The sequence below is a fragment of the Hyperolius riggenbachi genome, chromosome 7 (genome assembly GCF_040937935.1).
Source record: "Hyperolius riggenbachi isolate aHypRig1 chromosome 7, aHypRig1.pri, whole genome shotgun sequence".
NCBI classification, from domain to species: domain Eukaryota; kingdom Metazoa; phylum Chordata; class Amphibia; order Anura; family Hyperoliidae; genus Hyperolius; species Hyperolius riggenbachi.
The window spans coordinates 49163001-49180038 of NC_090652.1; the positions used below are offsets into that span (position 1 = coordinate 49163001).

Below are 17038 nucleotides of genomic sequence, written 5' to 3' on the forward strand. Positions count from 1 at the left end.
ATAGAACAAAAAAGCAACACAGCATAGCTATTTGTGTGCTAGGCATGTCTATCTCATTATGTTACATGTCACCTCGGGTACCCTTCAAGGTGGAAGGGAAGCATTGCTACCGAAATACAAATCAAAATGCTTGGAAATGGTTGTACTGCAGTTATCTGTCAGCAAATTGCATCTGAGTAATCATGTTGTTCTTCTTTTTAAAGGCGTAATATGACATATTACACGGTCTATCTGGGCCTATACCAGCTGGATGTGGACAGTCCTCACACAGTTAACAGAACATTAACAAGGGTTATCGTAAACCCTTATTATATCGGTGTGGCAAGTATAGGAGACATTTCCTTAGCACAGTTGTCCAGTCCTGTTAACTACACTGAATACATCATGCCTATCTGCCTGCCATCTTCCTCAGTCACGTTCCCTAGTGGTCTGGATTGCTGGGTAACTGGCTGGGGTAGAACAACCTTTGGAGGTAAGCTTATAAAATTGTTATATACTACTTGATGCATGAGAAGTAGATTTTGATTGGGGGAAGAGCAGAGACTCTGTACTTTTTATAGATCGATCTATTTCAGGTCCCCGCTAAAGCTGGATAGAGTGCCCACAGCAAGAAAAATGGTGCTAAACAGCTGATGGTCTGTGTGCTGCAAACAGAGTTCAGTGATGACACCACACAGGTGTTATTTTAGTCATTCTGTCAGTGCTTAAAGAGGAACTGTCACAGAAATCTTAAAATTTAAAACAAATACACATAAAGGGTACATTTTTTCCAGAGTAAAATGAGCCATACATTACTTTTCTCCTATGTTGCTGTCACTTACAGAAGGTAGTAGAAATCTGACATTACCGACAGGTTTTGGACTAGTCCATTTCTTCATGGGGGATTCTCAGCATGGCCTTTATTCTTTATAAAGACATTCCCTGAATGATTTATACAAAGATGCTGGCCAGCCTCCCCGCTCACTGCGCACTTTTTTTGGCAGTTGGGCAGAGCAAATGCTATTCACTAAGTGCTGTTAAAAATAAAGAAAACCCAGAGAACCACCCATGAGAAGATGGGCTAGTCCAACATCTGTCGGTAATGTCAGATTCCTACTACTTACTGTAAGTGACAGCAACATAGGAAAAAAAGTAACTTATGGCTCATTTTACTCTGGAAGAAACGTACTTCTTATTTGTGTATGTTTACCTTTCTTTTCCATTTTAAGATTTTTGCGACAGAGGTCCTTTAACCACTTGCCGACCGCACACTCATACCGTGCAGCGGCAAAGTGGTAGCTGGAGGACCAGCGACGCAGATATGCGTCGCCATGTGCCTCCCTAATTAATCAGGAAAGGTTTCCTGTTAGATCACGGAGCGGGTCTCCGTGAATAGCCTGCGAGCCGCTGATTGCGGCTCGCAGACTAAATGTAAACGTAGGAGACATATGTCTCCTTTGTTTACATTGTACGGCACTGCTGCGCAGCAGCGCCGTAAGGTAGATCGGCGATCCCCGGCCAACCAGCGGCCGGGGATCGCCGCCATGTGACAGGGGACAGCCTGTCACTGGCTGCACAGGACGGATAGCGTCCTGTGCAGCCCAGATCGCCAGGGGGGACAGGGAGGAGAGGGAGGGAGGGAATTTCGCCGCGGAGGGGGGCTTTGAGGTGCCCCCCCCCGCAACACCCAGGCAGGCAGAAGAGATCAGACCCCCCCCTGCACATCATCCCCATAGGGGGGAAAAAGGGGGGGGGGCAATCTGATCACTCTGCCTGCTACCTGATCTGTGCTGGGGGCTGCAGAGCCCACCCAGCACAGATCACTAAAGACAGCGCTGGTCCTTAAGGGGGGGTAAAGGGTGGGTCATCAAGTGGTTAAGCTGTCCCCTAACTAAACTATCTTGATTGGACAACTTCTCAACATCTGCATAGTACAGGGGGCACATGAAAGGCAGTCCAACTGCCTGCCACCAGCATGAGAATACAGGCAAAGGCCAGCCAGTCCCCATACGCTTCTTACTTTATCCCTTCTGCACATGTCCATAGGCCCGTTTCTAGGGCTGTGCGGCCCCCCTGAGCGCAATTGGGATGGAGACACTGTAATGGAGGGGGGAGCCGCAGCTGCAGGGAGGGCAGCCCGACCTCTCCCTCCCTTCCTCTCCCCGGGCCGCCCTCCGTGCTCCCCCCTCAGATGCAGAGTAATGCGCAGGGAAGTGCTGTATACAGCTACTCACTCCGTCCCAGGTTCCAATCACCGTTCACTCGCTGCTGGTCTCCTCTCTGCATAGACACTGATACACATGCTGCTTCCTGTTAAAAAGGAAGCAGCGTGTGTATACTGGCTATGCAGAGAGGAGACTGGCGGCGAGTGAGCGACGATTGGAACCAGGGAGGTGAGTAGTTTAGTACAGCGCTTCCCTGCGTGCTCACTCTGCAGTCGGAGGGGGGAGCACGGAGGGTGGCCAGGGGAGAGGAAGGGAGGGAGAGGTCGGGCTGCCCTCCCCGCAGCTGTGGCTTCCCCCTCCATTTGGGGGGGGGGGGGGAGGCATCTACCTACCTACCTCACCTATACTGGGGGGCAGCTACCTATTATTACCTATACTGGGGGGCAGCTACCTAACCTATACTGGGGGACACCTACCTAATCTAACCTATACTGGGGGCAGCTACCTATCTAACTTATACTGGGGGGCAGCTATCTAATCTAACCTATACTGGGGGCAGCTACCTATCTAACTTATACTGGGGGGCAGCTACCTATCTAACCTATACTGGGGGCACTTACTTATCTAACCTGTATTGGGGGCACCTAAATAGCGAAAACGCTACCACGGCTGTGCTATGAGTTAGCAGTGACTCAAGTGAGTGACTCAAGCCCTTTGAGCGTTTGCTAATTTTTTTAAGTGCTGGTGATTTTAGAAATCGCCCTAAAAGCGCTTGTGCAATATTTTCCTATGAGATTGTTCACATTTGAGCGTTTCAATTTCTTTAAAGGGGAACTGAAGTAAGAGGTATACGGAGGCTGCCATATTTATTTCCTTTTAATCAATACCAGTTGCCTGGCATCCCTGCTGGTCTGTTTCTCTGCAGTAGTATCTGAATAACACCAGAAACAAGCATGCAGCTAGTCTTGTCAGATGTGGCTTTAAAGTCTAAAACACCTGATCTGCTGCATGCTTGTTCAGGGGCTATGGCTAATAGTATTAGAGGCAGAGGATCAGCAGGGCTGCCAGGCAACTGGTATTGCTTAAAAGTAAATAAACATGGCAGCCTCCATATAACTCTCTCTTCAGTTCCCCTTTAAAGGGAAGATCCACGTATCCACAAAAAAAAAATACGAATCCACTTACCTGGGGCTTCCTCCAGCCCGTGGCAGGCAGGACGTGCCGTCGACGTGCTCTCATGCCGTCACACTGACGTCATCGGACATCCTCCAGGCTGTACTGCGCAGGCCGATGACGTCAGCACGCCCCCGTGAGGCGCAGATTGGAGCGCAGAAGAGCCCGACCTGGCAGCCGGGCCTGGCCAGGTCGGGTGCGCCACCAGAGAAGACCGGGAGCAACTGGAGTGGCGTCGAGGGCACGTCCTGCCTGCCACGGGCTGGAGGAAGCCCCAGGTACGTTGATTCATTTTTTTTCCTCCGTGAACCTTCCCTGTAAAATCTCAAATGCTCTACATGTACCATTTTCTGAGCGCTTTGGCTCAATGGAAGGTATACGGAAATCACAAAAGCGCTTGAAAAAGTGCTTTGTATAGTGATTTCCTGAGCGCTTTTATGAATAAATACATTGATATTGGCCTCAATTTACTAAGCTTTATTGCACACTTTATTGAATGTTTGATAAGTTATGTCATGAGTAAAATCTAATTTTGGATTCACTAAGGTGTTATAGATTTATTGCATTTTTTATTGATAAAATGTTCAATAAATCTACACCTTAGTGAATTCAAAAGGGGCCCATACACTAACCGATTTTCCCGCCGTTATACAGCCGATTTGATCACTGTGATCAAATTGGCTGTGAAATCGTTGCACAAACGCTGACTGAACGATCGATTTCCGTCGTTCCTGTCTGTGCGGATGATTTCGATCAAACGCCAGCGGGTCGGGTGTGCGTCGATAGCGGCATTCTAATGTCCGACGACCAACGCTAGCGCCAATACATTACCTGATCCGGCCGGCGCGTATCCCCGCTGTCACCGCTGCTCCTCCTCCACTGGGCTCCGGCAAGCTTCACTTCTTCCTGACCCGAAAGGAAGTTTAAACAGTAGAGCGCCCTCTACTGTTTAAACTTCCCCGGACAGGAAGTACAGTGAAGCTGGAGCCCAGAGAAGAGAAGAAGACAGAGGAGACCGGGGGACTTGCGCCGGCTGGATCAGGTAATGTACGCAGGGGGCGGCGGCAGCGGAAGCTTCACAGATGGTGAATCGATTTCATGCTGAAATCGATTCACAATCTGTTTGCAGTAAAGGCAGCCATAGGATCCCTCTCTTATCAGATTCGATCAGAGAGGGATCTATCTGTTGGTCGATCTGATGGCAAATCGACCAGTGTATGGCCACCTTTAGATTTTACTCATGAGGTAAATTATCAAACGTTTGATAAAGTTTTTGATAAAGCTTAGTGAATTGAGGCCAATGTATTTATTCATTTCCAGGTCAAAGAGTTTACTTCCTGACTGACGCCAGGAAGTGAAAATCTTAATCGCTGAGCAAAAGCACTTAGAAAAGTGCTTTAAAAAAGCGCAAAGCGCAGGGAAAAGTGCTCTATAAATTGCTCAGCAATAGTGCTGGTGATTTATAATATGAACAAAGCATAAAGGTGCTATCAAATTTATTTTGTACATTTTCTTGCTTGTTGGTGTTTTAAAAGGCATTTTATTGAAATTAAGTTAAGAAAAATATCACCTAGGAGAAAACTGGCCATAGGGCTCATATGCAATTTACTTTTTCTCCTGAGTTTTCTCCTAGGAGATATTTTTTTTTCTTCTATTTAGACTAACTTTTCGGCACTTAGCAATTGAAAAAGTACCAAAGAAGTAATGGAGTGTCCGCAACACTAGGAACGCAAGAAAAGAGTGTGCAAGGGCTCAAAATATATATATATACAGCAATAGGGGGAAAGAAAGCAGCCTATATATAAAGTGCATAGAGAGATGAAAGGTGCAAGAAAATAGTAGGAGAAATACTTAGCCCGGGAAGACCAGGGGCTTGGTTCACAAAGCGGTGCTAACCTACTTAACACGTCTAAAGTCTTTAGACGTGCTAACCAGGGTGCTAAGTAGGTTAGCACCACATTATCTGATTCAGATATTCGGTGCTAACCTACTTAGCACCCTGGTTAGCACGTCTAAAGACTTAAGACGTGCTAAGTAGGTTAGCACCGCTTTGTGAATCAAGCCCCAGGGAGGCTGGAACAGTGCAGCTGCACTGTTCCAGCCTCCCTGGTCTTCCCGGGCTAAGTATTTCTCCTACTATTTTCTTGCACCTTTCATCTCTCTATGCACTTTATATATAGGCTGCTCCTAGGTTGTTTATTATAGCAGCCCCACTGTTGGGTGCACAATACATATTTGCACTTTATATTTATCTGCTGAATTTGACTACTGTACTTGATACTTTCACTATGTATGTGTTTATATGCATGTCTTCACTTTACTGAACCTGGGTTCAACCTTGAATGTGCTCTAAGTAGATGCGCATTGACGTGTGTATTTAGGCACAAATGGCCAATCTTTGTGATGGTATTGTATTATATTGTGATTTTCTCTTGACCTCAAATTTGATTACCAATTAGAACATGATTGTATGCAGCTGTTACCTTACACGACTTTGTGGTCGGTTTTAATTGTTTTTAACCTGTGAAACTCTAATATGTCAATATAAATTTTTGCATTAGCTTTATATAAATGTTTGAATATATGATTTACTACTATTTATGAGTGGTGCTATGTTTATGGGCTTTCTTTCCCCCTATTGCTGTATAATTGAAAAAAGTACCAAAAAGTAAGTGTGAGGCTTTCCTCTTTATATGTAAGAATCTCTTTTTTTTATTTATTATTATTATTATTATTATTATGTTTGCCTCCGGTACACATTAACACATATGATGTATGCCTATGACACTGAATTTATATTAACTATTCCTGTTCCCCACTAGGACCGCTTCCTGTAAACGGGACTCTCCAGAAGGTCATGACTCCACTTATTGACCACAAAACATGTGATAGAATGTATCATAATGAGTTGTCATTAAATGACAGCACCATATTTGTCAAAAGTGATATGATCTGTTCTGGCTACAAGGAAGGAGGGAAGGACCCCTGCCAGGTAAGTGATCCCAGAAATTGTGAACCAGGAACTCCAGAAGGAGTGTAGAGGAAACCCACATGTGGTGTATAGAGATCCCCAAAAGGAATATAGAGGAAACCCCCAAAGTAAATTAGAGCGAACACCCAAAGGATTGGAGAGGGAACCCCTGGAGAATATTGGGAGGCCCAGGAGTGTACAGCGATCTTAAGAAGAGATATAGAAGGAACACCATAAGGAAAATAGAGGGAACCCCAGGAGAATAGAGTGAGGCCTAGGAGTGTACAGCGATCTTAAGAAGAGATATAGAAGGAACCAGTGGCATACCTACCATAAGGCTGCAGGTGCTCACAGCACCGGGTGTAGCCATGGCTAGGGGTGCTGCTGTGGTGCTCAGCCTCAGCCACTCTGTTCTTCCACCGGGGACCTTTTTTTCATAGTTTGGGCAACATTTGGGAAAATAACAGCAGGCAGTGCAGGGGGCTGTACTACTTCCTGCACTAGATGTAGCACCCCTCCCCCTTCCTGTCCCATGGGCAATGTGTCTCCTCGCTCTCTACACAAAGCCTGAAGTGAGAGAATGTGCAGAGCAGCAGGATAAGTAGAGAGAATTATTGCTGTGCTGCAGCTGGGACATTAGCAGGGAAAGGTGGCAGGATGTGTTCAGTGCTTCAGAAGTTGCCTGTCATTAGTAGCCATGTACACTAGCTGCTGTAATACCAGAGTGCGCTATACTATTGGTTATTTATCCTGATCAGAGTAATAAATCAATAATGCAGTGCAGTCTACTGTTGCAGAAGCCAGTGATACAGGTGCTGACAGCTGACTTCTGAAGTGAGCAGAGAAGTAAGCTCCAGGCAATTTAGATTAGGTTGATTGCAGGTAATCTTATCTCTTTTCCCAGCTCTTCCTCCCACCCTGTTGTCTTCCCCATGACCCTTTCCTCTTTTCAGATTTTGGTGGCTTCTTTTCACAGCATGTCCCTGCCAAACAGCACTGGTGATGCCTGTAGTTCTGGTGAGAGAACTTCCTGCCATTTCTCCACTCCCACCATAAACTCTGTCTTGTGCCTTTACCTCTTTATTCCCCCCCCCTCCTATGCATCCCCCTCTTTCGTATGTTCCCCTTTTATGACTGTCCTCAGAGGCGCTCACAATCTTATTGTACTATAGTCATAGTCTAATGTCCTACCATATTATTATTATTATTTTTATTATTGTGTATTTATATAGAACTGACATCTTCTGCAGCACTGTATAGTGTACAGAGTTTCATAACGGTTAGCTACGTCCACATCCGGATGACTCCTTTCCCCCCAAATCCTCCAAAATTTGCAGCGACATGCTTAGCGTCCCAACCCGTCAATCCTCCCACCAATATTTTTTCGGGGGGGGGGGGGGCAGGGGTGTAGCAATAGGAGTTGTAGAAGTAGCGACCGCATCGGGCCCTTGGGACAGAGGGACCCCGAAAGGGCCCTCCCTCAACTGCAGTATTAGCTCTCTATTGGTCCTGTGCTCATAATAATCACTTCTATAGATAATTTGAATAGTAGTGATTAATGACAAACTGTTCCCCATCCCCTTCTTGCACCTCGGCAACTGTAGTTGCCACTGGCAGGTTTTGGTGTGCCGTATCAATTGTTATGTATAGAGTGTTCAGGGGGCCCCAATGTAAAACTTGCATTGGGGCCCACAGCCCCTTAGCTACGCCACCTGGGGGGAAGGGGTGTCGTTAAATATTCAGCACCTTGTGTCAAATTTCCTAGGTACGCCACTGGAAAAAACACCATAAGAAAAGTAGAGGGAACCGCAGAAGAAGTGTAGCAGCTAGAACCCCAAGACATTCTGTAGAAGGAGGGGTGGAGAGGGACACCCACAAGAAATGGGGCCCCAATAAAGGAACCCCAAAAGGATTGTACAGTGAGACTCAGACAGTCTATTTTGGGGCCCCCCAAAAGTAGATGGAGCCCTATCATGAGTGTTAAAGGAAACCCAGGCATTTTGTGGAAACTCCTTTCTAGATCTAGCTGTAGCTAACCCTACACCCCTGACACAAACACCCTTCCTGATGCCTAACCTTAACCGTTTCCCCGGTAGCAGGAAAAAAGGGCGCCAGCTGAGGGTGGGCGAAGAGGATTCCGCCATAGAATCTTATGCAATTATCGTTAATGCGGCGAAAAAAACAGAAAAAAGGGTGCCGCAATAAATATCCTTAACACATCTAGAATATTATAGTTTTTGTCATATTATTTTGTTTGCATGTACAGATTTAACATTATTAAAGATATTATCGTTTCTATGTGTAAAAGGGTGTTTCTGCAGAGGGAGTGGTAAGGGTTAGACAACACCAGGATAGTGCTTAGGGTTAGGCCCCACCCTGGCGACGGTTAGTTTTAGGCATTGTAAAAACAGATGGGAAATAATAGCCAAAAAATATTAATGCTAAAAATCGTTACGTAATTCAACAATACAGCTTAACCCAACCCTACTCACACACTGAACACTCCCCTGGTGGTGCCTAACCCTAACCACCCCCCTGGTGGTGCCTCAACCTAATTCCCCCTAGTTGTGCCTAACCCTAACCATCCCCCTGGTGGTGCCTAACCCTAACCCCCCCCCTAGTGGTGCCTAACCCTAACCACCCACCGTGTGGTGCCTAACCCTAACCACCCCCACTGGGCAAGCACACTTACACACATAAAACAATAATATATTTGTTAAAGTAAAATACTTCACTACAAATATATATAAAAAAGTATACATTTTTAATAGAATAAATAGCCTTAAAAATCTTAAAATATTAGTAATATTAAAAGCAATATATTAGTAAGATAATAAATCTGAAAACTATAATTTACGCATTATAATTCTGAAAACAAAGTTACTACCTGTAACGATCGGTGGGCGCAGAGAGTATCTGATTACCGGTGATCTGCAGTATCACCGGAAATACAGATATATACCAGATTATAAGTGATCTGCAGTCTCACCGATAATCCGATATACAAACTAACCTCTGTTCACCTGAGTAGAGTGTAGTGTTTGGTGTAACTGTAACACTTAGAGGACAAGGCCTCAATGCAGCAAGGAGTACTGCACAGATTCCTTCCGCAGACCTGAGCTCTCCAAGACGGGAGGAGTCAGACTGACAGTAGGAAGGTATATCTGAAAGTGACCCTCAGGAGGAAGGATCGCTAACAGAGCGAGGAACCGCCTCTAACGGTAAGGTCGGTTCTCGAGGTCGGACAAGCCAGGTCGTAAACACACAGACAGATAAAGTACAAGATCAGCAGACAAAGGCAGAGTCAAAGTACAGGCAGGGTTCGGCAACGGGGTATCAGATATATCGGGGTACAAAATCAGGAGGCAGAAACAGAGTCTAGGAGCGAGCCGGGGTTCGGCAACAGAGTATCAGAAATATCGAGGTACAAGATCAGAGTTCAGAAGGGTAGTCAAGGCAGGCAAAAGTCATAACAGATAATCACAATCAAACTAGTACTTTAGCTATCAACAGAATCTAGCTAAGTGTAGGATTACAGCTCCAGCTGGTCCCGGCACACTTGCGGATCTGACTACGGATCTGGGTGCTCCCACGTGTGTGATCGCACGCCAGACAAAGAGCAAGTGAACAACCAGCAGTATATATACTCTAGGACCTTTCCAGGACCTCCCTAATTGCTGGTCCAATGGGAGCAGTGGAATTTGTCAGCTGACCCAGCTGGTCAGCCGACTCCCTTCTAACAGCTATTTAAACTCTGCCTCTGTGCTCGCGCGCGTGTAAGTCTGAAATTTGGTGGACTATCAGTCCCAGCCACACCAGTACTGTCTTTCAATGTATCCAGTGAACTGAGTGCGGGAGCCGCCTCCAATGCGGATTCCGCCGCTCTGCCTAAGCGGCATGCAGCGTTTTTTCCGCGTTGTGACGCCATGCTGGACGCGGAAACAGCCGCCTCGCCTTGAGAGACAGCGGCTTTTCCGCGTTTCATCACAGTACCCCCCCCCCCCCCCGAGGAGTGGACTCCGGACAACTCCTACCAGGCTTCTCGGGGTGTAAGGCATGAAACTCTTTCCTCAACTCATCCGCATGCATGCGAGTCCCCGGTACCCACTGTCTGTCCTCAATGCCATATCCCTTCCAGTGTACCAGATACTGTACCGAGTTCTGGACAATGCGAGAGTCCAAAATTTTCTCTACTTCGAACTCAGGATGACTATCCACCAGGACAGGAGGAGGAGGAGGAGTAGGGCCCACATGGACTGCTGGTTTGAGCAGGGATACGTGAAATGATCTCACCCCACGCATGCTGGCGGGGAGATCAACGGTATAAGTGACGTTGTTGATCTTTTTGGTCACAGAAAACGGACCCACAAACCTGGGGCCCAGTTTGGCAGAAGGCTGCTTCAGGGTCAAGTGACGTGTGGACACCCAGACTAAATCCCCTGGCTGAAACTTCCATTCCATGGAACGTCTCTTGTCCGCTTGACCCTTTTGACTTTGGAACGCTTTCTACAAATTATCTCTAACAATTCCCCAATTGTCCCTGAGTGACCTCTGCCAATCCTCCAGCGCTGGGAATGGAGAAGAGGCAACTGGCAAAGGGGAGAACTTGGGCGACCTCCCTGTCACAATCTGGAACGGGGAAAAACCAGAAGAAGAACTCTTTAAATTATTCTGCGCAAATTCTGCAAAAGCCAGAAACTTCACCCAGCCATTCTGTGCCTCCGCAACGTAACATCTTAAAAACTGTTCTAAAGACTGATTAATTCGTTCAGTCTGCCCATTCGTCTGTGGGTGGTAGCCTGACGAGAAAGACAGCTTCATGCCCATTTGGTGGCAGAATGCCCTCCAGAATTTAGAGATAAATTGGACTCCCCGATCGGACACAATGTTCTCCGGAATGCCGTGCAGCCGGAAAATGTGGACGATGAATAGGTCAGCCAATTCTTGGGCCGAGGGGAGTCCTTTCAAAGGCACGAAATGGGCCATTTTGCTGAAGCGATCGACTACCACCCAAATGACCGACATGCCTTCAGACCTGGGGAGCTCACCCACAAAATCCATGGACAAGTGGGTCCATGGTTCACTCGGGGCGGGCAAAGGCTGTAAGGTACCGACAGGTGCCTGCCGGGAGGGTTTACTTTTGGCACATACCGCACATTCCCTGACATATTCCTTGCAGTCTGTTGCCATAGAAGGCCACCAAGCACACCTGGCAATCAGATCCTGCGTTCTGGCAGCACCAGGGTGACCAGCACTCTTATGGGCGTGAAACATTTGTAAGACCTGTAGACGAAAAAACAGTGGGATAAACAAGACCCCCTCCGGTTTCCCCTCAGGGACATCCTGCTGAAAGGGACCCAAAACCTTTGTCCAATCCTCCCAGGTCTCTGTGGCTGCTAACACCAGCCTCTGCGGGATGATGGACTCAGGAGCGGGGGGCTGTGCTGTCTCTAATTCGAAACATCTGGACAGGGCATCTGCCTTGATGTTTTTGCTGCCTGGAGTGTATGTGATAATAAATCTGAACCTCGTAAAAAATAACGACCAACGGGCCTGTCGGGGACTTAGTCTCTTAGCCCCCTCGATGTATTCCAGATTCTTGTGATCAGTATACACCGTGATCGTGTGTTCTGCCCCTTCTTACCAGTGGCGCCATTCTTCAAATGCCAATTTAATGGCCAGAAGTTCCCGGTTGCCTATGTCGTAGTTTTTCTCTGCCGGTGAAAACCTCCGAGAGAAATAGGCACACGGGTGCAACCTCCCCTGCAGCCCAGAGCGTTGAGACAGCACAGCCCCTACTCCAACTTCTGAGGCATCAACCTCCACAATGAATGGGTAAGAGGTGTCTACGTGTCTCAATATGGGTGCAGAGCAAAACAATTTTTTCAAGTGAGAAAAAGCTGCCACAGCCTCAGGAGACCAGTGGTTGGTATCTGCCCCCTTTTTTGTGAGACTGGTAAGAGGGGCAATTATCGTGGAGTATCCCTTTATGAACCTCCTATAGTAATTCGCAAAACCTAAAAATCTTTGCAGGGGCTTCAACCCCACTGGCTGTGGCCATTCCAGGACAGCTGTGACCTTGGCAGGATCCATTGACAGGCCTGAGGTGGAGATCACATACCCTAAAAATGTGACAGTGGTCACCTCGAAAATACATTTCTCCACCTTGGCATACAGCATATTTTGCCTCAATTTGTCCAACACAAATTTAACGTGGACCCTGTGCTCGGGGAGGTTGTTGGAATAGATTAGTATATCGTCAAGGTATACTAGTACAAATCTACCCAACACCTCCCTGAATACCTCGTTGATTAATTCTTGAAAGACGGCTGGCGCATTGCACAACCCGAAGGGCATCACTAAGTACTCGCAATGCCCGTCGGGAGTGTTGAAGGCCGTCTTCCATTCATCACCCTTTCTAATGCGGACCAGGTTGTATGCACCCCTCAGATCTAATTTTGAAAAGATCTTAGCGTTCGTGACTTGCGTAAATAAATCGTCTATCAATGGTAACGGATAACGATTCTTCACCGTGATTTTATTCAGGCCACGGTAGTCGATGCATGGTCGCAGCCCTCCGTCTTTTTTCTTAACAAAAAAGAAACCGGCCCCTGCAGGCGACCGGGAGGGGCGAATGAACCCTTTGGCTAAATTGTCACGAATGTACTCCTGCATCGCTATTTTCTCTGGTCCAGACAAATTATACAAGTGACCCCTAGGGGGCATACAACCGGCACGGAGATCGATGGGGCAATCGAAAGGGCGATGAGGAGGTAACTTGTCAGCAGCCTTGGGACAGAATACATCCGAGAACTCGGAGTATTGCTCGGGAACCCCCTCCACATGCAACTTGGTCTGACCTAAAGTCACCTTCCCTAGACACTGTTGGGAACAGAAGTCTGACCAACTAGTTAATTGTCCTGTAGCCCAATTAATCTGTGGCGAATGGAGCTGCAGCCAGGGCATTCCTAAAACAATTGTGGAGGTGGTCATGTGTAATACAAAGAAACTTAGACTTTCATTATGCAGAACCCCAATAGTGACTTCCACCTCTGGTGTCTGAGACAGCGGACGGTCCCTTTGCAGCGGGGAGTCGTCCACAGCAGTAACCTGGATAGGTGGTTTTACTGAGGTGAGCGGAATGCCCAACTTTTCTGCAAACTCTGAACTCATAAAGTTAGCCGCGGAGCCTGAATCAACAAAGGCTTCTGTGGCTTCAGATTTGTCCCCCCATGTAATCATACAGGGAAGGAGCAAACGTTTTTCGTTTAAGGGTATGAGCCGGGCACCTAGGGTGCTACCCCCTACCACTCCTAAACGGTAGCATCTTCCCGGCTTGTTAGGGCAGTTTTGTACTATATGCCCCCCTTCAGCACAGTACAGACACAGCTGTTCGGTCATTCTCCGTCTTCGCTCTACCTGGGTCAATTTTGACCGAGCAATCTGTATTGGCTCGGATGGAGGCAAGACGGGAGAAGGTGCAATAGTAGGAGGTGGAGTCACTGGGACCGTAGTGTAAGATACCCCTCTGACACGGGAACTACCCCTGGTCTGTTTTTGGTAGCGCAGCCTGCGGTCGATTCGGATGGCCGCTGAGATGGCCTCATCGACTGTTCTAGGCTCGGGCTGGCTTAACATCAAATCAGAGACCTCATCGGACAGCCCTGACAAGAAACGATCTAATAGGGCATAAGTGTCCCACCTGGCCGTAACTGACCACCTCCTAAACTCGGCCGCGTAATCTTCGACCGGACCTTCGCCTTGACGCAAAAGCTTGAGCTTCCGCTCAGAAGTCGAAGCAAGGTCCGAATCGTCGTAAATTACTGCCATAGCGTTAAAGAATTCCTCTACAGAGGTAAGAGCTTTGTCTCCGGCGGGCAGGCTATATGCCCAAGACTGGGAGTCGCCGGACAACAAAGTCTTTATAAACGTGACCCTCTGGGTCTCAGTACCCGAAGATTGGGGTCTCAACTCAAAATAGGACAATACTCTACTCCTAAAATTCCGGAAGTCAGATCTGTGGCCGGAAAAGCTTTCAGGTACAGGCATACGTATGTCAGAGCTAGGAGAGAATCGCACATGATCCACTGATGTCTGGAGGATTTGTACAGACCCTGATAGGGCATCAATAAGAGTCATGTGGGTGCCCAGTACTTGATTGATGTTGTCCACCGAAGTGGCAAGTACACCCAGACAATCAGTGTTTGCGTCCATTTTGTATTTGGTCTGGCGTTCTGTAACGATCGGTGGGCGCAGAGAGTATCTGATTACCGGTGATCTGCAGTATCACCGGAAATACAGATATATACCAGATTATAAGTGATCTGCAGTCTCACCGATAATCCGATATACAAACTATCTGAAACCTCTGTTCACCTGAGTAGAGTGTAGTGTTTGGTGTAACTGTAACACTTAGAGGACAAGGCCTCAATGCAGCAAGGAGTACTGCACAGATTCCTTCCGCAGACCTGAGCTCTCCAAGACGGGAGGAGTCAGACTGACAGTAGGAAGGTATATCTGAAAGTGACCCTCAGGAGGAAGGATCGCTAACAGAGCGAGGAACCGCCTCTAACGGTAAGGTCGGTTCTCGAGGTCGGACAAGCCAGGTCGTAAACACACAGACAGATAAAGTACAAGATCAGCAGACAAAGGCAGAGTCAAAGTACAGGCAGGGTTCGGCAACGGGGTATCAGATATATCGGGGTACAAAATCAGGAGGCAGAAACAGAGTCTAGGAGCGAGCCGGGGTTCGGCAACAGAGTATCAGAAATAACGAGGTACAAGATCAGAGTTCAGAAGGGTAGTCAAGGCAGGCAAAAGTCATAACAGATAATCACAATCAAACTAGTACTTTAGCTATCAACAGAATCTAGCTAAGTGTAGGATTACAGCTCCAGCTGGTCCCGGCACACTTGCGGATCTGACTACGGATCTGGGTGCTCCCACCTGTGTGATCGCACGCCAGACAAAGAGCAAGTGAACAACCAGCAGTATATATACTCTAGGACCTTTCCAGGACCTCCCTAATTGCTGGTCCAATGGGAGCAGTGGAATTTGTCAGCTGACCCAGCTGGTCAGCCGACTCCCTTCTAACAGCTATTTAAACTCTGCCTCTGTGCTCGCGCGCGTGTAAGTCTGAATCTTGGTGGACTATCAGTCCCAGCCACACCAGTACTGTCTTGCAATGTATCCAGTGAACTGAGTGCGGGAGCCGCCTCCAATGCGGATTCCGCCGCTCTGCCTAAGCGGCATGCGGCGTTTTTTCCGCGTTGTGACGCCATGCTGGACGCGGAAACAGCCGCTTCGCCTTGAGAGACAGCGGCTTTTCCACGTTTCATCACACTACCAAAAGCAATATATTTGTAATACAATAAGCGTGATAAAACAATAAAATAAGGGAAAACGAAAATTTGCTCATTACACTCCTGAAAGCAAAATTTAGAAACGATAAAATAAGTTTAAACGAAAGTCAAAATACATTTGAAAACAATATTTGTCATAAACCTTATTCTGTAAATGAAAAGTTTTGTTAACACGATTACTGTAAACGCTATTTGTCGGGCGCCCTAATTCCTTCTCTGGCACCCAATAGCCGATATTTTGCATTGCAGCCTATGGTGTGCGCTTTTTGTCCATTAGCCATATGTGCCTCTTTTTTCCTGTTCAATTTGCATTAGCGCCTATGGCGGCGCCCAAATCGTCCATTAGCTGCGGGCATCCAGAGACAGTTCCTGCTTCCATACAGTCAGTAGTCAGTCAGTGCTATGTTGTTTTATTGAATACTAAATTTCCTCAAATAGCAAATTCCATTTCCAAGATATGTTGCAAAATGCATGAATTCTCTAGCAATGACACGCATTACATATGTAACTCTGGACCCAGCTGATGATGTCCTTTTCCATCTTTCAGGGTGACTCAGGTGGAGCTCTCGTGTGTAAAGTTGGAGGTGTCTGGTACGAGGTTGGAATCGTGAGCTGGGGAGCATTTTGTGCTGCTCCAGGTCTCCCCGGGGTCTACACCCTGGTCACACCTTATGAAGCCTGGATCAGCAGCTACGTGCCAGTAACTTTCTACAGTGTGACCAATATTACAACCCCAACAGGCACTTGTGGAGGTGACGTCATCATTCGAACCTTTCCAAGTCTTGATGGCGTTTCTCCCTGTAGACCTCACTGGATGCTCCTCGTTATGGCTGCCTTTCTGCTGATGTTTGGATAGCTAGAGAATTAGCAGATCATCCAACCCACTGGTCGATCCACAAATATAATCCACTATCTGCTCCCAGACCAGTGATCTGGCAACATGGGCAATTTTAATCTAGGTACAGGGAAGCTTTCTATTTTCTTGACTTAAGACTCGCTACAGTATATATCTAATCCAAAAGAATCTCTCCTCTCGTGCTGAATTTCACCGGTGGAGTTTCTGGCAGAAAAAGTGGCTAAACTCCTCAGTACAGCACACACGACTGAGCACAGTGATCTTGTAACAAGTTGTGACCATAAATCGAGGTTGTCAGCACCAAAATCAAATTCCATTTACCCACTGCTGTGTTTATTATGTAGCATGCAACCTCACCCTGCATTGCAAGCATTCCAATGTAATCATAAATGTTTCTGCTGTAATAAATTTAATCTCAGTCAGCCTGGTTCTCTTTGCCAATGAGAAGGAAGTTTGTCATCTCCCCTCCCACATTCCTGCTCCCCACTGATTGGCTGAGGGCAGTTCAGTGTGACACAAGGCTGAGAAGGGA

At 47.1% G+C, this 17038-nt stretch overlaps 1 protein-coding gene across 1 annotated transcript; it reads left to right on the top strand.

The window, feature by feature from the left end:
• Positions 1–210: 210 nt before the first annotated feature.
• On the top strand, positions 211–16506 carry LOC137526010 (serine protease 27-like). Its single transcript, XM_068247219.1, has 3 exons — positions 211–472; positions 6140–6309; positions 16198–16506. The coding sequence occupies exons 1-3, from the start codon at positions 211–213 to the stop codon at positions 16504–16506; spliced, it is 741 nt and encodes a 246-aa protein (XP_068103320.1).
• The last annotated feature ends 532 nt before the right edge of the window (positions 16507–17038 follow it).

Coding starts and splice junctions, on each gene's coding strand:
- LOC137526010 (XM_068247219.1), top strand. CDS start 211: ATGACATATTACACGGTCTATCTGGGCCTATACCAGCTGGATGTGGAC. Junction 473..6,139: donor GGGTAGAACAACCTTTGGAG/GTAAGCTTATAA, acceptor GTTCCCCACTAG/GACCGCTTCCTGTAAACGGG. Junction 6,310..16,197: donor GAGGGAAGGACCCCTGCCAG/GTAAGTGATCCC, acceptor TCCATCTTTCAG/GGTGACTCAGGTGGAGCTCT.